The sequence below is a fragment of the Dipodomys ordii genome, unplaced genomic scaffold (genome assembly GCF_000151885.1).
Source record: "Dipodomys ordii isolate 6190 unplaced genomic scaffold, Dord_2.0 Scaffold4, whole genome shotgun sequence".
NCBI classification, from domain to species: domain Eukaryota; kingdom Metazoa; phylum Chordata; class Mammalia; order Rodentia; family Heteromyidae; genus Dipodomys; species Dipodomys ordii.
In genome coordinates, this window is record NW_012267220.1 from 19,936,790 (window position 1) to 19,957,970 (window position 21,181).

At 38.0% G+C, this 21,181-nt stretch overlaps 1 protein-coding gene across 1 annotated transcript in view; it reads left to right on the forward strand.

Moving 5' to 3' along the window:
- Positions 1–16,227, forward strand: part of Mtmr7 (myotubularin related protein 7) — a 71,565-nt gene extending 55,338 nt beyond the window's left edge. Inside the window, exons 8-15 of the mRNA XM_013026914.1 lie at positions 6,059–6,168; positions 7,263–7,388; positions 9,815–9,864; positions 10,640–10,840; positions 12,166–12,306; positions 13,596–13,722; positions 14,242–14,560; positions 15,390–16,227. Coding sequence (XP_012882368.1) covers positions 6,059–6,168; positions 7,263–7,388; positions 9,815–9,864; positions 10,640–10,840; positions 12,166–12,306; positions 13,596–13,722; positions 14,242–14,560; positions 15,390–15,466 — 1,151 coding nt within the window. The 3' untranslated portion in view covers positions 15,467–16,227. The remainder of the gene's footprint in view (positions 1–6,058; positions 6,169–7,262; positions 7,389–9,814; positions 9,865–10,639; positions 10,841–12,165; positions 12,307–13,595; positions 13,723–14,241; positions 14,561–15,389) is intronic.
- Positions 16,228–21,181: the final 4,954 nt, after the last annotated feature.

The following is a 21,181-nucleotide window of genomic DNA, read 5'->3' on the forward strand; positions in this document are numbered from 1 at the left end:
GGTACCTCGGCATAACTTTTCCAGCTGCAAGCAAGGACAGCTTTCTGGAGGCCTTTCAGGAGACTTGACCAATGTTTGACTGTCTGTTTTTTCTGAGTAAATTATAAACCACTTGTGGAGGCTCAGCTAATGAGGTGATGCAATCGGTGTCTTCGCACCGCTGTCCTTGGCATTGAGATTAGAAGGTCTGTGCGGCTGGCTGGACACCTGGTAGGCCAGAACAGCATGTTTTGACCATTACTCCTAATTTCTCCAGTTCTGCTAACCCACCTGTTACAGACATTATCCGAATAGGTTCTGAATACTAGAAGTAAAGTTATTTGCATTCTGCCTTCAAACAGCTCTTATCTGTGGAGCAGGTTCATATCCTATAAAGATCCTTTCATATAGCTCATTTAATTTACACTTAGATTTGTAAGTATTAAACCAAACTTTTTTTTTCTTGTCAGCCCTGGACCTTGAACTCTGGCCCTTGGTACTGTCCTTGAGCTTTTCTTTGTGTACAAGGCTTGTGGTGCTGTATCACTTGAATCATAGCTCTACTTCTGGCTTTTTGTGGTTAGTTGGAGATGAGAGTCTCACAGATCCTCTCTGGGATGGCTTCGAACTGTGATCCTCACATTTCAATCTCCCGAGAAGCTAGATTATAGGCATGAGCCACCAGTGCCTGTCTGAAACCAAACTATTTTGGGGGCAAATATAACAACTAAGGAGATAAAGTGATGCCTTTCAATTATGTAGCAATATCGTAATGAATTAAGTGTTATAGTGGTTTTCTTTTAGACTATATAGATAGTGCTTTTCCCCTTAACTAATTAAAGAACACCCTGTAATTTTCTTTGCTACTAAGCTGGTTGATTGAGGAGCTCTGGATAGGCATTTTTCAAGACTGAGGACATTGTTATAATCAGAAGTGAAGCTATCACCTTTTACCCATCCTTGTTGCTGGGAGAGAATCAGTGGGAGGAAGGTAGAGTTGGGTACATGAGCTATGTCCATATCTCAACTTGATGAGGTCGTGCTGCATGAAGATTCTTCTTTGTGTGGCCCTGCTTGGAACGGTGTGGCAAGACTTTTTTCAATCAGCATGCCATCTTTCTCTCCACTTCCAGTTTTGTGTCTTTATTCCGCAGGAATCTTAGATGAATACTGCTTGCTGTTTTATTGTGTAGTTGTATATAGCTGTTATCATTGACTTATTCATTTAACTAAAAACCAAGCAACTGCTGTCCAATAGGCTTCTTGTTTCCACTTCGGTGAATGTATTTAATGTTCATAGTGACATCCATACTTATATATGAAGAAAATTCCAGAGAGTATACTGTATGTATATGTATTTATTTATGTATGTATATATATATATATATAATTTAAAGGGAAGCAGTAACTTGAAACAATAATCATGTAAGGTATGTTTAGACTTGCCATGTGTTGAAGTTTACTTTCTGATGGTGCTGGAGAGGATGGGACTCGGAGCTTTAATCAAGTACCCTACCATGGGGCTCCATCTCCAGCCCCTTACACTTGCTCTAGTAACTCCATAAATGCAAGTGAAAAATTTCACGTTCACCCTTGTTTAAAACTAAAAACAGTGTGGTATTTCTGGAATCATTCAATGTTCTTTTGTACAATTCATCTTGTTCTCGATACCAGTTCAGCCTAGAGAGCACATGTTACCACTGCATATTGTGAATTTGTCTTTAGATACAAAGCTAATTAGGAATTCTTCATGGAAACCTGCTCTTTGATTTTCTTTAGGATAATTTTTAGTGTTCAAGAATGTGTGGATGTTGACATTTGCTTATACACATACTCATTTATCAGAAGCTAGTTATACAGACATGAACATACTGATGTATGTATATTGGCTGCTGTGTAAATGCAAGCACTACAACACAGGTGTACACAATTGAGGCTTGATTATATCTCACCATTTTGTATTATATTCTTTCAATAGAAGACATAGGTAAATAGAAATGACTTTCATGACATTAATTATATATAGAGAGAATTCACAAAATATCATTGTGACCAGTGTTAGGAATGTTCTGACAAATCTGTGTGTGTGTGTGGTTCTGGGATTTGAACTCAGAACCTCATGTATGCTAGGCAAATACTCTACCACTTGAGCTCTAGCCACAACTTTAGGTTTCGTGTGTGTGTGTGTGTGTGTGTGTGTGTGTGTATGTATGTGCGCGTGCACGCTGTTGGGGCTTTAACTCAGGGCCTGGGTTCGTGTGTGTGTGTGTGTGTGTGTATGTGTATGTATGTGTATGTGAGTGGGCACGCTGTTGGGGCTTTAACTCAGGGCCTGGGTTCGTGTGTGTGTGTGTGTGTGTGTGTGTGTATGTGTATGTATGTGTATGTGAGTGGGCACGCTGTTGGGGCTTTAACTCAGGTCCTGGGTGCTATCCCTGAGCTTTTTCATTAAAGGCTACCATTCTACCACTTTGAGCCACAGTGCCACTTCCAGTTTTTTGGTGGTTAATTGGAGATTAACCACCAGAGATTAACCACCAATTAACCACCAGCTAGGGCTGGCTTCAAACTGAGATCCTCTGAGCCTCTGAGCAGCTAGGATTAGAGACATGAGCCACCAGTGCTCAGTCCTACTTAGTTTTCGGATAAGAATCTCACTTTTTGCCTTGGCTCGACTGAACTCACAATTTCTTCTATACCTGAGATTAAAGGCATAAGCAACTGTGCACAGCTAAGGTCTTCTAGTCTTTTGGTGTGGAGAACCTCACATATAAGTAGGGTAGTAAGGAGAGCATCACTGATCTAAATAGGGGGATATAGTTCCCTGCAGGACATAGAGATTAATTTGTGTCACCAGGTAGACTTTAAGAGAAAGAGGGAGACTACTATCAGACTTCACTAAACATTTCCATTCTGCAATCTCCTCTGAATGGCTTCATTTGCTAGGATGTACAATGAGGTGAAGTGTTTATAATTTTGCTAGTTCTTTAGGAATTATCTCATTGATCTCGGCTACTTGTCTCATTTGGAAAAAATAACTCAAACATTAAACTCAGGCAGGTCATGTATACTTCATCTTTAGGGCTTAGGGTCATTTGAACTCTTATGGAGTTCAAATGAACCCTTTGCTTTGTGCCCTGTCTGACCTCATGTTAGCAGCATAGGGAAAAAAATGAGATTGATGTAGGAAAAAGCCGGAGGAGGACTAGATGAGCCTCTTCTATTGTTGTCACTTTCACATTTCTCATGTTCCAAAATCACGTAGCTTCTTAAAAAAATTGTTTTTGAGGATGGTTTCTATATGTGTAGGGACTATAGCTACACTGTTATATAAAACAAATGTCATTAGACCCAGCACTCACCGCCTGGCTAGTAAGTGCAGTTCTCTGTAGTTTGCGGCATATGCCTGTGAGGTCATCAGAAATGAACTTTGCTCAGCAAAAATGGTTTGTAAATATTGGTTTGGGTTTGGCAACAAGAATGAGCAAATCAGTATTCCTGCCTTATCCTGAGTTTATCCAAACAAACCCAACAGTTTTATATTTAAAAGCCTGGACACTAATTGTTTCAGTCTCCAGTGTAACCCCGTCTGCCAGATGCGTTAATCATCTGTGGAGCCGTTTGCCTTGAACATAGCCACTGACCATTAGCCACCCTCCCAGTTGTCACCTTGCCTGAAAACCCAGTGAGGTTAGTTTACCAGGCACACTGGGCAGTTGTAGTGTTCCTGCACACAGAAAGCTTATACAAGCAGCTGTTCTTCGTGTGGGAAGGAAGGAGTTGATGTGGTAAGAGCCAGGCAGCCCATCCTGTGAAGCAAGGGAGCTTTGGGGCATTCCCTCTCCAGCACATTTTAGAGCCTGGTCCAGAACCATCCATAGCTCTCTTTCCCTTGGCACAATTTATTTTTTTTTTTGCCAGTCCTGGGGCTTGAACTGGGGGACTGGGCTCTGTCTCTGGGCTTCTCTGTGCTCAAGGTTAGTGCTCTACCACTTGAGCCACAGCACGACTTCTGCTTTTTCTGAGTAATTTATTGGAGCTAAGAGTCTCATTGACTTTCCTGCCCAGTCTGGCTTTGAGCTTTGATCCTCAAACCTCAGACTCCTGAGTAGCTAGGATTCCAGGTGCTCAGCTGCAACTTTTCAACTGACCATTTCTGTGCCTTCTTGGGAAGAGATTGTGAAAAGGATCTCGTTCTTGGGCTGAGCTTCAGAGTTTGGATGCCAAGATATTCCCAGGAACCTTAGACTTAAAAAAAACAATAAAAGTCTACAAGAATGCTAACCAGCCTGAAAGTTTGGCCTGTTTAGTGCCAAGGAGGGGGGGAAAAGGAGGGAGGGAGGGGGAGAGGAGAACGCCTGTGGAAGGTTTAAAGGAATCAGTTGAATCCTCCCCTTCACAAAGTGGAATGTGTATATTTTAGGATTAAGTTGTACACTTCAGGTCATGGTAAGAGAGGGAGTGATAGGGATGCAGGAAGCGCACTGGGATCTGGGCAGCATCCATGGGCAGAAGCAAGCCTGCCACCTGGAGGGCTTGTCTGGTATTGCTGGGTAGCTGTTACCAGAGGACAGGAATGCTGTGCTGGGGCAGGGCGGGCTGGCTTGCTCCTTTGTCGCTATTGGCTGACATCTGGCCTTTACATCCAGATCAGCTATCAGTCAGCATACTATGTCTGAGCTCCCCTGAGCTCATCGGAAACTTGCTGAGGTGTGCTGTGGCCACACTGCTGAGAATTGCCTTCTGGATCATCAATTTCTGTATGTCCTTCCTAAAAACATGGGTCCCAGGCTTTAAGCCAGCTCTTTTCTCTCCCCTCCCTTTCCTAATTTCCATTTTCCTACTGTACAAAAGAAAAGCACACCCTTTACCACAGCTTGAGTGTTACCAAAGCGCATTATCCCAGGAGATGACATGTGCGAGGGAAGGCAGAGTTTCACCCTTTATTTTAGAGGTCCATGTGCAATGCGTTTACTTCTAACTAAACTTCCTTGAGTAACTTCACCAAGTGAGAAGCATGGTTTTGTAATTTTATTTTTTTTCATTGATAAGTTATTTTTTCTGTTGTTTTTATTAGCATACATTAGTTCTACAACGGTAAGACTTCATGGTGACATTCTCATTTAGGCCTACAATATGTCCTGATCAAGAACACACTCTTTATCACCCTCTACCAACCTCCAACCCCCTTCTAAAAGAACTATAACAGGTTTCAGTGTTCATTTTCATACATGCCTATGTTACATTTTCTGTTGGCTACATTTCAAAAGTAAAAGGAGATGAGTGGGTTAATTTTAATAACATGGTTTATTTAATATAATATCCAAACCCTGTCAGGCAGTCAGTATAAAAAGCTACTCATGAAGCTGGGCACCACTGGCTCACGCCTGTAATATTATCTACTGAGAAGGCTGAGATTCGATGATTGTGGTTTGGAGCCAGAAAAGGCAAAAATGTCTACAAGATTTCTCCCGTTAAACAAGCCAGACTAGCCAAGCACCAGTGGCTCATACTTGTAATCCTAGCTTCTCAGGAGGCAGAGATCTGAGGAACATGGTTTGAAGCCAGCCTGGAAAGGAAATGTCTGTGAGACATGATCTGTAATTAACTACCAAATAAAGCAGGAAGTGGAGCTGTGGTTCAAGTGGTAGAGTCTTGAGCATATAAGCTTAGAGACAGTGTCTAGGCCCTGAGTTCAAGTTTTAGGACTGGCACCACACACACACCAAAAAAAAAAAAAAAAAAAGCGCCAAACTTTGAACTTTCTTACATTGCACTAGAGAAATTCAAGGGTTCTTCAGGTGCTTACCTGTGGTATCATTGCCAGAAAGGTAAATGGATGTTCTGTGCTAGATATCACTATAGTAAGAATGAAACATTCCCATTAATGTTAGGAATTTAAACTTTGGAGATAAGACTCTCAGTAGGATCAAGTTAAGTTAGATATTTATTTTGACCTAAGTATTCCAGGCAGTTTCTACAACAAAAAACCATTATTAACAAACTGCCTGTGAAATACCATATCATAATATAAAATGATTGCTGTAATTTCACTTTTACGACACAATTTATGTTTCAGTGTGTGAGCTAAAGTCTCCCTCCATGAGCAATTTTCTGTGGGGCCTAGAGAACTCTGGTTGGTTGAGGCACATTAAAGCCATTATGGATGCGGGCATCTTCATTGCAAAGGTACGTGATCTCAGAAGAATCTAACACCAGCAACATAATCTGACTGCCAAAGATCCTCTCCGCAGAGCCTACCTATACTCAGCAGGGCCCCTCTGAGTAGGGAGTTGGCTGTACAGCTTTTCTGTGGGCCACAACAATGTTTTAAAAAGGAATATACAAATAAAAATAGAATTTTAGGTGGTGATAAATGCTAGTATGAAATTTCCAGTATGTTTTCCAATGTATGTTTTCTGCCAGAAGTGGTAACCTCAGAGTCATATGTAGTTTTATACTAGAAATTCCTTCTTAGTAAATTTTCTTGTAGGGATTTTACGTTTCTCTTCCTTCTGTTTTTCCTAGATCTATTACTACTTGACCTTTATCCCTGAATCTGTAATATCACAGTTTTATAATAAAAAAGTGTTGGGGTCCTTTTTGGAAATGGTAGGGGCCAGTAGCAACCCCAGAAATTCAGTAAGACTTAATGTGAAAACTGGTGGGGAAGAAAAAGGGTAGCAGGAGGGAGGCCATGTGCCATACGTTTGCACAGGAAACAAACTTTCATTTGGTAAATCTTCTACTGGATATAACAGGAGGAAAAGAAAAGCTTCAACTAGCACAAAGCCACCCATTGGCTCTGCTTTAATGAAGGTGTAAATGCTAAATTTAAAAAAATGTTAAGTGGCACTGTGGCTCAAGTGGTAGAGTTCTCACATTGAGCTAAAGAGCTGAGGGACAGTGCCCAAGCGGTGTTCAAGCCCCACGACCAACCAACAAAAAAAAAGGATAAAGGAATTTTTGTTGATTTTTAACTTACAATGATATTATGGATGGTTTTTAAAGGGATTTGTTTTTTTAAGAGACATATTCTATAATATTTATAAGTGAAAGATTATGATGCTGGGGATTACTTCTAAATAGGCAGGAGGAGGGAGGGAAGTAGATGGGGGCTCATTGTATTTTCTCATGTGTAGTTTTGTAAATTCTTCAAGTTCTTCCAAATAAGGTTTTAAAAAATGAAGGCTGTTTTGTGTACGTCTGTAACCACCCCTGCTCCTGACGATTTTTCCTTCTTATATTCATTCTTTGTATCTTTGCCATTGGGCGTGTTTTAGGCCGTTTCAGAGGAAGGGGCCAGTGTGCTGGTTCACTGTTCCGATGGCTGGGACAGGACTGCTCAGGTGTGCTCTGTGGCCAGCCTGCTTCTAGACCCTCACTACCGAACACTGAAGGGCTTCATGGTGAGTGTGGCTGGCTGGGGGCTTTACCAGGGAGAGATGTGAGGCTCTGACTGGCATTTAGAAATGTTCTGCTGCATTTTTTTTTTCTTCCTAATCAACATTATTTTTCTCTTAGTAAATCAACAAGATCAATTGGAGAAAAGGTAAAAAAGAGGGAAATATATGGGATATTAAACCCAATTCACAGTGCTACTCCATGCAAGTTTGGGGGGGTGAACATAAAATATATTTAGTTGTTTAGAAAATAGTGCTTGTTTTGAGATACAGGGGTTTGAAAGCACGGTTTTGCATTCATCTCTTTTTCTTTTTTTTCTGTCTGTCGTGGGGCTTGAACTCTGGGCCTGAGTGCTGTCCCTGCGCTCTTCAGCTCAAAGCTAGTGCTCTACCACTTGAGCTACAGCGCCACTTCCAGTTTTCTGGTGGTCTATTACTGCTGAGGTAGGCCCCCAGCCCTTTTTTGCACTAGTTATTTTTGACATAAGATCTTACTTCTTCCTCAGCATGTGCTTAGATTACAATCTATCTACTTTAGGCTTCTCAACATAGCTGGGATGACATGCGTTTGCCATGATGCCCAGCTTCTTCCATTGAGATGGAGCCTTTTCTGCCCAGGCTGTCCTGGAACCCTGATCTTCCCAATCTTAGCTTCTTGCATAGCTGGAAGGGCAAGCACATGCCCCAGCTGATGGTTGAAAAGGGGTCTCATGAACTCCTCTGCCTAGGCTGATATTTAACTGCAGTCCTCCTGAACTCAGCTTCCCAAATAGCTAGGACTGTAGGTGTGAGCCACTAGTGCCTTACTAAATAACGATATACATATACATAGATATATGTGGTATTAATAGATATGTATCTATAACTTGCTCAGCAGTATTTCAAACTTAGGTAATATGTGAATATATAACAGAAAACACTTTTCAAAAACAAGTATGTGATTTGACAGTGCTAGAGTAAGAGTTTTCTGCTTGCTAAACAAGTGTCCTACTATTTGAGCCATGTCTCAATCTCAATAAAAGGTAATTTGGAAATAAAATTTTGTATATTTTACATGCAAATAGATCTGGGGAGAAAAACTTCAACTGCCAAGTTTCTGTTTCTTGCCTTTCTTCCTTTCCGATGGTCTTGCTGAAATCCTGAGTCCATCCTCTTCCTTTAGGTGTGCACCACAATGCGACCTGGACTTCCCGAGGCCATGGCTGCCTCAAGTGGCAAAGCTGTGGTTTCCATGAAGCAGTTTCATCACTGTGACTGAAGGAGCTTCCATGGTTTGGTAGAAAGCCCTTCAGTGAATGCTGAATCCTTGCTAGGGAAAAATGAGGGCCGAGGAGCCCTACTGAGATCTTATTACTGCGGGATTAGCAAGTAATATTCAGCTGACACCTGGACAAGAGAAAAGCAGACTTGCTGTCCATAAGTTTCTGTATTATTTGGGGAGGGGTGCAGGTGGAAAATAGGTGTCCAAGAACTGCCAGTTGCCTCTGACAAGTTCCTGAGACTTGAAGGTCACCCTCCTGCTTCAGTCTGTCCTTTGGAAAGTGAAGGGTTCTTAGTTGCACCATTCTGTCCTTCCACTGACCCATCCTCATTGTTCACATCTAACCTTGGAATTTGCAGTGTTCGCATGTGTGCGTGTACACACACACACACACACACACACACAGCCTTTAGAGTCAGGACCTACTTCAGTGTATTTCTAGGGAAAGCCAAAGGGCTATTTTAGAGCTTTGGTGGTATTAATGGGCCTGTTGCATATACTTATGTATTTTAAAATGCAGATTTTAAATTTACTGGTAATCCTAAATCTAAAGCAGGGCTAAAACCATATTTTTCTAATATATATTATTAAATATATTTATATCCTAGGAATGTTATTTTATAATATAGGAATATATTTTATTTAATATATTCCTAAATCCCATGACTTTAGAAAACAATATGTAGTTAAAGGTTAAAAGAAAACATCCCCATTTCTCACTGAAAAGTTGGGGTTTTGCTTTATACAGAGGCAGCATCATATGGTGGTTATGGTATAGGGTTTGCAACATCCCCCTAGGTTAGCAAGTGGCATTCACTGCTTTGAGGTATCACGATCTCTAGCAAAATATTCAATCTTCTGCTTCAGTCTCCCTTTCTCTAAAATGGCAAGGATAAGAACACCTGTCCCACAATAAATATATGAAGCAAGAGGAACAGTGCCGTGTTATTGAGAAACACACAGTGGGTAGGGATATTATAGTTTCATAATCTATTCTCATTTATTTTCCCATTCATAACCTTCAACTTTGCCATTCCCTGTACTTCACTGGATAATTCTTAATGATTTGCAGCTTATCTAAGGATACTGACTTCTGTTCTCTGGAGGCTTTAGGTTTCATATTCCCATCCATTTGCTTCCTTCTGTGACATTTACATTCTTTCTTGTGTAGGTCCTGATTGAAAAGGACTGGATCTCCTTTGGCCATAAGTTTAATCACAGGTAAAAATCTAAAACTCTGTTGCTTTGAGTGTGACACTCCTTCCTCAGACTACTGTTAGTCCTGGAAGCCTATGCCACCATGCCAGGCTAATAATTCCATTTCAAAAAAAAATGAGAAAAGTAAAAGCCCAGTATCAGTGACTCATGCCTGTAATCCTAACCACTCAGGAGGCTGAGATCTAAGGAACATGATTCAAAGCCAGCCCAGGCAGGAAAGTTTGAGACTCTTACCTCAAATTATGCACCAAAAAGTCAAATGTGGAGCTGTGGCTCAAATGGCAGAGTGCTAGCCTTGAGCAAAAAGCTCAGGACAGTGCCTAGGCCCTGAGTTCAAGCCCCAGGAGGCAGGAGGAGGGGAGGAGGAAGGGGAAGGGGGGGGGGGAAGGGAGAGAAGTCCCCAATTAAGATTACATTATTATTCCCAATTTGAGAGTTCCACTATGTACTAGACATTTCACATTTCTAAGGTAGAAGACAGCATAGAAAAAACAAACATGGAAATGGTTAAAGAGCAACATAACTGAACTTAAAATTTTCCTTATTCATGTAAAGTCCTTTGAATTTTATCCTTAGCATTAATTTTCTTTTGTGCCCAAATCTTCATTACTAAGTTTGTGTTAAAACTGGAATTTAAGATTATTTTTTTACATTTATTCGTCTGAGTTTCTAAGAATTACTTAGGAATTAGGGTTGATTTTTATTACTTTTGCATTTATAGTTTTCTAATTTGTAAAAAATATTTGACTATAAAAATCCCGAATACTTTGTTTTGTAGATACGGAAATCTAGATGGTGACCCAAAAGAAATCTCTCCAGTAATTGACCAATTCATTGAGTGTGTGTGGCAATTAATGGAACAATTTCCCTGTGCCTTTGAGTTCAATGAGAGGTTTTTAATTCACATTCAGCATCACATTTATTCTTGCCAATTTGGAAACTTCCTATGTAATAGCCAGAAGGAGAGACAAGAACTCAAGTAAGTGTTTTAGTGTTTAATTTTCATCTAGTTTCTGACCATTGAGAATTTCAGGTAATTTTTCATAATTTGGAAGGATCTTTCCTTTAGTCACATATTTACACTGGCTTATTGAAGCTGTTTTCTTGTTCCTGAAAATATTTTCATAAGTGGCATAAATGACATCAACATGTCAGAGATATGTATAGGTTCATTTTTCCCCTCACAATTTCTGCCAGGTTGAGACTCAGAACACTGTCATTTATTGGAAATATTCTATATTTAAAGGAAGTAGTTTTTGCATTAAAAAGGAAAAAACAGACACTGGTGGTTATTTTTTGTGTGTGACAAAATTGTAAATGTAAGTGGAAAAGCAAATTTGAAACTCAGGCCACCAGGATTTTTTGTTGTTACTTGGTTTGAGGTTCTTGCTTCGGAGCCCAGGCTGTCTTCAAATTCACAGTCCTCTTGCCTCAAGGGCTGGTCTTAAAGGTGTGTACTGCCATGCGTGCCCTGCAACTCAAGTCATTGTTAGTTTATTATTCAAGGGTAAAAGTAGAGACAATGTAGACTGAAATTCCAAGTAAGTTGAGTGATTTAAGAAATACAAACGAGATTTTTTTTGAGGTTTTTTTTTTCACAGAATGATCTTGTGGATTGCACAGCATCAGATATAGTTTGAAAACTATCAGTTCAAATAAAATAGGCTTCACTAGTTTAGTACCATCTGTATAAGAATGAAGTGTGACTCCTGATATATGGGAATGACTTAAAAGAAACAAAGTGCATTCCTTAGTCTCACCGTATTTTCTATACAGTTCATGATTTGTTGAAATAACCAGCTAATTCTACTACATCTACTAATGTTGAATTCTAGTTGAAATTTCTACTTAGTAGCTATGGGGCTATGGGAGAATCATTAATGTCTCCATCCCTTACTTAAGTTTCTTTTCCTGAAAATGGATATACTGTGTAAAAATTCAGTGAGGATCAAAATGAGAGGAAGCAAATGAAGCACTTAGAAAAGTATCTGGGAATAAGTGTTTAGTAACTATTTGGTAGGGGAGAGCCTAAGAAACTGTAGAGGTTTGTTGTTTTTATGTGTTTTTAAAAAAATAAATACTCAAAAGAAGTAAACATCTTGTCAACTTGAATAGTTAGTGAGGAGATGAAGTTGAGATTACTACAGCATTTTTCTGCTGTACCAAAAACCCAACAAAAACTGAATTTCTAACCTACAGAATAGGATGTTCTATGTTCAGTCAACTACGATTAGTTTCTTTCCAGCTCTAACATTATACATCTATTCAGATTGATAATTTGCAGGATTATTTTCTTCATAACAGAATTCAAGAAAGAACATATTCCTTATGGTCTCACCTCTGGAAGAACCGAGCTGACTATCTGAATCCTCTATTTCGAACTGATCATGGTCAGACTCAGGAAAGTTTTCATCTCCCTACAGCTCCATGCAACTTTATGTACAAGTATGTAATCAGTTCCTCTTGGGCAAAAAATTAAGATTGTACACAGTGGAATGGGGAGACAAAAGTGGCCACTCCAGGTCCTACTAGGTGTATTCTAGATGTGTGCTATATATTATTCTTATATGGTTAATCCTGTATGATAGGAAAAATGAGTCAGAGGTCAGCAAGACAACACAGAGAAAAACAAATGACATTCCTCCCTATTCTCTACCAGCTCCTGGTGTCAATTTTTCCTTTGCAGAATTTATTTCTCAGGATGGTATTGTTCCTAATTATTTTGGTACTGTTATTTCCCTAGACCTCTATAATAGATTAGTCTATAATACAAAAAAAGTTTTCATAGCTCATGAAAAAGGTTTTAGAGGAACTGAGACACACTACAGTTGCAGCCAACTTATTTATAACAGCACATTTTATTGAGGATCAGGCACAGTTCTAGGCACTGGGTAACATTAAGTGCCTGCTACTGAAGAACTTTGCCTTCCTAAATAACTAAGAGTAAGAAGGCCTGAGAATATCCCTATGATGCATTTTTTTCTTTTGGTCAGTCATGGGGCTTGAATTCTGGGCTTGACCGCTGTCCCTCAGCTCTTGAGCTCAAGGCGAGCACTCTACAATACTACTTGAGCCACAGCACCACTTCCGGTTTTCTGGTGGTTTATTGGAGATAAGAGTCTCATGGACTTTCCTGCCCCAGCTGGCTCTGAACCGTGATCCTCGTATCTCAGCCTCCTGAATAGCTAGGATTACAGGCATGAGCCCAGTGCCATTTTTTCTTATTTGCATTCAGTATGCTTTACTTACTATATAGGAAAAGAGGGGAAGAATTATTTTGTTCACAAAGGTCAGTTTTTGGTGTTGTGATGAAGTAAAAGCCAAATACATAAGGTTAAAAGGCTGCTCTATGGAGCTGAAGCAACACACACACACTCCTTACCCTTTTTACTACTTGGGCCACAGCTGTACTTCTGGCTTTTTGGTGGTTAGAGATAAGTGTCTCACAAACTTTCTTGCCTGGGATGGCTTAAACCATAATCCCCAGATCTCAGCCCTGAGTGGTTAGGATTAGAGGCATGAGCCAGCAGTGCCAGCTTCATATGCCTTCTAATTCAATATTATCTATACAGATAGTCTTCAAGAATTTATCCTTCCCTAAAAGTAGTTATAGACTTCCCCAAAAGAGTGTATCTACTTGACATTACTATCTTAAGAAATGGGTTTTTCAAGCCTATAATATTCATTTGACTATTCTTGAGAAGGTAACTATATATGTCTACCTTCCTCCCCAGGTTTTGGAGTGGAATGTATAACCGCTTTGAAAAAGGGATGCAGCCCCGACAGTCTGTCACAGACTACCTCATGGCAGTAAAGGAGGAATCACAACAGCTGGAGGAAGAACTAGAGGCCCTAGAAGAAGTAAGACCCTCTTGAAATTGTTAATCTATTATCCAAGCTCATTTCTTAAGCAGTGCTCTATGAAAGCTTCTTGAGACCTGGCATATAAAATATGGAACATCTATTTCTTCTTTTTAGCCAATGGATAGCCTCAACAGTCTCAGCCAGGTGAACACCAGATAACCAAAGCCCAAATGTAGGTCATTTCAGACATTTGGCCCTGTTTGTGGCATAGTTCGTTGTACTAATTGGCTAGGGTTGTACTAATTGGTCAGGGTTACTATTATTGGGGAGTACTAGAATGCATGAAAAAGTGAAAAAGTAAAATTAACTTTTACATATAGTAAACATCCATTCCTCCACTTTTAAAAATTGTGTAATATTCTATTCTATTTATATGTGGTAACAGTTGAGGTTGACTAATCCATAAAGTCCAGGTTTGAACCTACATCTGCTTCTTCCTGTGTCCTTAACATTATACATAATCATAAATCTTAAAGAAATATCAATATTTGCCTAAAATTATTACTTCTTTTTTAGAGACTGGAAAAGATTCAAAAAGTCCAGTTGAATGGCACTAAAGTAAAGAGTAAGCAAAGTGAGCCCAGCAAATACTCAGGGTTTTCTACCTCAGATAACAGCTTGGCCAACACACCTCAGGACTACAGTGGGAACATGAAATCATTTCCATCCAGGAGCCCTTCACAGGGGGATGAAGATTCAGCTCTCATTCTAACTCAAGACAATTTGAAAAGCTCAGATCCCGATCTGTCAGTGAACAGTGATCAAGAATCCGGGGTGGAGGATTTGAGCTGTCGGTCTCCAAGTGGTGGTGAGCGTGCACCAAGCGAAGATAGCGGTAAGGACCGGGACTCTGATGAAGCTGTCTTTCTCACTGCCTGAAGTTTCTTTTGGCAGTTCCAAAGTAAAGGACATATAGAAACACTACCCAAAATAAGGGAACAGTGATGTTGAAATTAAAAATAACTCAAGAAATGGTTTGTGTCATCAGGAATTACAAAATGCAGCTATGAAAATGGAGGAAAAAAATCCAACTCAATTTCTTTAGATGTTGGGCAACAAAAGTACCCATTTCTTTTCATCAAATATAAGGAAAGTTGCTGTTTTGAAGCTCTTTCTAGACTGCAAAAATTGTAATCACTACACACCCATTACATCTGTCATCACTTAAATGTTATCAATAGAAAGCTTCCTTGCCATGGGATGCATCTACTCAGAAAACCTGTCCCCTTTCCCTCAAACGCTATGGGTTAGAATCTTTCCCCTTGTTCCATGTCCACATGCAATTTGTGTTTCCTAAAATATTTGAATTTACTTTTCCTATTGACCTTTTTACCAGTATTTCTAAAGATTAGGTATACTGTTGAGAAAATACACTTTTTGGTTACTAGATATATTCCTAACAAGCTTTGAATCTCTTAAAGCTTATCTTTTGGGTACAATAATCACTTTTCACTTTTCCTTAGATAATTTCAATTGTTACTGTTTTGTTGCCTTTCCCTGGCATCTGTTTTTCCTCATTGCTTAAAAAATAAAATTTATAACTCATTTTTTCTCTGAAATGGGTTTAATATCTAATAAAGTATAGAAGCAACATGCATTTTCTGGGTCTTCCATGTGGCAATTCGGTTCATATTAATGTTCTTAACCTTTTACTGCTGTTACAGAGGCTACATCACAAAGACCATATGAGCCAACTACCAGCCTGATCCCAAAGTACAACATTGTTCAGTCAGTGGGGTAAACATCGCCAAGGGAAAATCCCAGTTAGGAACTAGAGAATCTGGTTGTCCTGAGTATTTAGCAATGTAAGTTATGGCATCTGTCATTTTAGAAATTATGTAATTGGTTAATGTTTTGGTTAACATTAATTCCAATTTATGACTGCTGACTGCTGAATGTCAGTTCTGAGTGTTTTTGCTTTGTTAAAATGCACATTTTAACAATCATTTGCTGTCTTAAACTTTTAAAAAACAGAACTTGATTAAGTGACCTAAATTTTTCATGTGCAAAATGTGGAGAAATGTTGCTATGTTTGTAGAGAGAAACTGTATTCATGCTTTATGGTTTTACAGAGAATTGTAGAATATAAAGGAATTTAATTTGTATAATTTATATCAGTATTTTAAATATGTGAAAAACTATAGAAGAATGTATTAAATTTTGCTGAAACAGGACCAAGATAAAAAGAAAGGGCAAGAAAGTCATAATGCTGAACTATTTAGTATGAAAGATTTCGAGTGTAGTAATACGTATGAGTGAAACTATAGTATAATTGTAATTGTGTTGTTCATCCTATTTAAGAATTTTATTATATGAAAAATCTGTAATATAGAAGCGCTATTATAAAAAACAAAGCAAGTGTACGTCTTTTAAATTATAAAATTTGAGAATTTTCTGTTTAAAAGTTCCCCAATTAAGTACAAGGAATGTTTTTATTATTTTCTGTGTAGTATATTGTATGCAAGAGGGAATACATGGCTAATAAATACTTAGGAAATAGTAGCAGCGGCTTTTACATTTTGTAACTTCACTCATGTCATGCCACAGCTTGTAGCTATTCACTCTTAGAAACGTTGTTGTACAATAATCAGAATGCTACTTTTTCTCCCAGTGGGCACTGTGAGCCTATTAAAAAACATTAATACTTTAAAAATGGGCCAGGTGCTCACTGGCTGCATGCTTGTCATCCTAACTATGTAGGAAGCAGAAATAGGATCACGGTCCAGGTAGGCCTGGAAAGGAAGTACAGGACCCTATTAGCTAAAGTCAAAGAGCTAGAAGTGTGGCTCAAAGTGTTAAAGTGCCTGCCTACCAAGCCCAAGACCCAGAGGCCCCGAGTGCCTGCCTACCAAGCCCAAGACCCAGAGGCCCCGAGTTTAACATTCAGTATTTACTTAAAACAACAACAATATATATACACACACACACACACACACATATGTATGTATATGTATGTACATATATATGTATATATAAATACACATACCACATAGGACTATACATTATTTAGAAAACTAAATAGTATATTTAATGTGTACAATTTTAATTTTTAATGTGATACCAAGCCACATAAATGCTTTTGTTCATTCCACCTACTTTCTAGAATTTAACATTGAAATGTGTGTAAAAGATGACATTTATTGCTCCTTATAGTGCTTTCATAGAACTTTGGAAGAGTACTGTCAATCCAACAAGACTAATGTTTACAACACTACGTTTTCATTTAAATGAAAATTCACTTGGGAAGTGTTCTAATATCTACAGAATAGGAAATAAACTAACAGGCTGACTCAAGGCACATTGGTAACTAGTAATATTTACAGCTCAAGTACTTACATTTAGTGATAAGGTAAACTGCATGTAAAATAGATAAGAATTTTGATCATGATTGAGTAAATTCAATTAAAACTAAATTTTTATATCATAAAGGATAGGAAAAGAGGGGAAACCCTGAAATAAATTTATTCTTTCAGAGTATATGATTAATTTCTATATATCAAGCTAACTTTTTAGTACAAATTGCGATCAACCTGTATTCCAATATTAATTTTTTGATGTTTATTCCTAGAAATGGCTTGATTTAGAACTTTCTTCTATTTTAAATCTTTTTCCATGGCAAATTTCTACCCTGGATATCTTAATAACCTAAGCTTTCCTCTGTGCTTCCGATTTCCATCCAATCTTCTATTATATATTAAGTAAAATCAGAGTGTTTATTTTGGAATGCATGTCTATAGATAATTGTTAAAAAGTATACCTATGAATTACAATAGCCACCACTTAATTTCTACTGGAGCTCCAATAACTGAAATGAAATCGTAAATGGCATAAATAATCTATATCTGAACTAATTTTTAATTTGTTACATGCAGGTAATTGTGACCAGACTCCTCCAGTTAACCAGCAAAAAGGCCAGAAGTGCAAGTGTGGCTCAAGTGGTAGAGTGCCAGGCTTGAGTGAAAAAGCTTAGGGAGTATACAGGCCAAATTCAAACCCCAGTATCAGCACAAACATTTTTTAAAGTTATTTTCTATATCCAATACTGTATTTTTTTAGTCCATGTGAATACTTGCTTCCCACAAACAACTACTAGTAAGTCTTTTTCAATCCTAAGAAAGTAATTTTGATTTTTTTCAAAATGATTGCCATAACACAAACAGAACAGAAGCATGAAGATGAGGAGGTCTGCCACTGTATGCTAGGACTGGAAGGACAATCAAAATGGGATGAGATTTACATATAGACTTGTTCAAGACTTCTCCTTTATGAACTTGTAGGTTAGACATACACACCATACATGTATTTATTCTGACATGGCATAAAAACAAATGCTGACCACAAACTGAAAATTAAATTCATTTAGAAATTAGTACTGTCTAACAATTAAATACTTACTTATAGCTATATAGCTAACATATATTATTGCTATATGCTATGTAACATTACTACATAGGTAACAGACATTAGAAGAAGTCATGGACATATTTTGTCTAGAGTTAGTGTTTATTAACAAAAAAATTGTTTTTGACATAGGAATTTAGAAATCATATCCTTATCTAACCATAACCCATCAGATACATACTCCTTAAAATAGCATCAACAGTTGGTGTTAGACTGGTATAAGTCAAAGACAGGTTTTTAACTAAGTAAAATATTTACTTGTATTGCTTCTTAAATGCATCTCTAGTTTTAAAAACAATATAAAACATAAAAGAGAAGCTGGTTTATTTTTTTTATTTATTATAGGTATATTAAAAGGTACTTTGAGATGGCACATTGGCAGGTTTGATATTTTCTGATATTATGAATATTTAAAAACAAATTGCCTTTGAAAGTTTTATCCAAAAAGAAGGAAAAAGGGAGGGTGTGGGTATCTTTCCGTAGCTCAAAGTACTTAAAAAAAAAAAACTACTCAGAGGAAAAAAATCTAAATAAGATACCATTCTTGATAAAGAAATGAGGCAGTTTCAAATTAAAACTACAAGTTTAAGTAGTTTTTATAAAATATTAAAACTAAAATTACATGCATAAGGTATTTAATTATAAGAATAGCAGTGAAATTTAAATAGGACAGGATTTATCAATGATAAATAGGCATTTTTAGTGCAAATACTGCAGAAAAATTTTCAAAGCAAAGATCATAATCATTCTAATCTATATAAAATCAATCTCAGTTCTTTAAACAATGTAGAGTACATCTGAATTCAGCCATTGCAATGAAATGCCAACTTACAAATCTTAAATCTAAAATAATGTACTTAGTTTTATGTCCCATTTCTCTCTTGGCAGTCCATGTTTTCAGGAAAATCTGGAAAGAAAAAAATTCAGACAATATATTTTCATTCTTTCCATTATCTTCCAGTTAAAACCTACTATAACATGAGGGTCCATAGATATTAAGGAATGGATAGTATTCCTATGAATAAACAATTACTTGTTTCTACTTTTCAGTTATGGAGACTATAGGCTTAAGTTTGGAAAATAATATATAAAATAGTTTACAGTTCAAGTAATGTTAATATGGGCTCAAGTTTCAGTAAGACATGCCTATCACTTCCTTTCCTGGAGTCCAATACCCTTTTCAGGGAATTTCCCATGTTCCTTCTTCAAGCTCACTCCCTCCTAAATTTTTAGTCCAGTTGACTGGGCAGAGGATCAAGCGACACCTATCTCCAGGCCAAGGTGATTCAGCAAAGATGGAATCTCATCCATCTCTTTCCCAATAATTTTTATTAGAACACCAGGATAGCTGGTCAATCTTAACTCTGTGCTTGAACTGTCTGATTGTTATTGGACTCTGAGCAGAAATAGTTGCAAGGTGATTCACATAGAAAAAAAAAAACAACTGGGGATATAGCTCAATGATACAGTGCATGCATACCATGTAGAAGGCCTTAGAATTGAGCACAGCCTGAAAAAGAAAAATAGCAATTCAGAATAAAAAAGCACCAGCCTCAAAGTGAGAGGAGATGTTTTAGCTATGCATTGGTTTCTAGTGTTCCACTTTTGGGCAACTGAGCTGCACTTCTTTTATTTTGACACAGTGATATATCCTGCATTATTCACTCAAAGATTTTTTTACTTATGTTGGGTAAGGTTTGTTCTTGTAACCAAAACCATTACTAAAGGAAAGGAAGAGGAAAAAAGGGGTCTGAGTAGGTAAAAAGCATAATAGATATGGTGGTAGAAGAAACAACAGAAGGGCTGGGAAGATGGCTCAGTGGTAGAGCGCTTGCCTTGCATGCATGAGGGCCCTGGGTTCGATTCCTCAGCACCACATAAGCAAAAGGAAAAAAGCTGAAAGTGGCACTATGGCTCAAGTGGTAGAGCTCTAGCCTTGATCTGAAGAGCTGAGGGACAGTGCCCAGGCCCAGAGTTCAGGCCCCACGACCGGACCCCCCTCCCTCCCAAAAAGAAACAACAGAACACTAAAGGTAAAGTGGAAAATTAAAATAGATAATCTGTTGATCTCCATCATCACAATGAAAAAATAAAATGAATAAAATGGGTGATTAGAAATATGCCTCAGATTATAAAAATGTTAAGGAGACATCACTGCCATCATTACTGAAGATTCTTGGTTTCTGAAGCCAAGGATTTTATAACACAAGTAGTACTTTATGAAGATCATTCTGGCAGTACCTCGTAGAAAGGAAAATCTTATCATCAGAGAGAGCAGCCAGAAAATTTTCAGGGTAGGACTGGTGTGGAGGGAAAATGAGATGGACTGAAGGGTCATTTTACAGGGAAAAAAAGACAAGATGATTGAGTATTCTGTCAACCAAATGTGGCATACTGTGCATACCAGCTGAGAGACAGAAACCTAAGGATCTATCACATGTTAAAGAAACATTGCATCTAGAGAAAATATACGGAAAGATTTCCAGTCAGGTGCCAGTAGCTCACACCTGTAATCCTAGCTACTCAGTAGGCTGGATTCTGAGGAGCACAGTTCGAAGCCAGCCAGGCAGGGAAGTCCTTGAGACTATCATCTCCAATAAACCACCAGAAAACTAGAAGTGGCATCATGGCTCAATAGTAGAGTGTTTGCAATGAGCTGCAAGGACGGCGCCAATGCCCACAGTTCAAGCTCCACGACCGACAAAAAAAATAAAGATTTCTAGTGGTTCTATGCTTAATTGTATAATATATTTAACATATAATACAAAACATTGCATTCTATATAGCACAACTGCTATAATAATATAATAGTTAATTATATGATTATATAATATATAACATATATTACATAATATTACATAATAGTTATGTAATTATATATGTGTAATTATATAATATATAATTATACATATAATATATAATTATATAAAATAGTTTGAATAGACACTGTTAGGAACAGTTCTGGAGGGGCTGGGAAGGTGGCTCATTGGTAGAGCGCTTGCCTTGCACGCATGAGGCCCTGGGTTCCATTCCTCAGAACCACACAAGCAAAAAG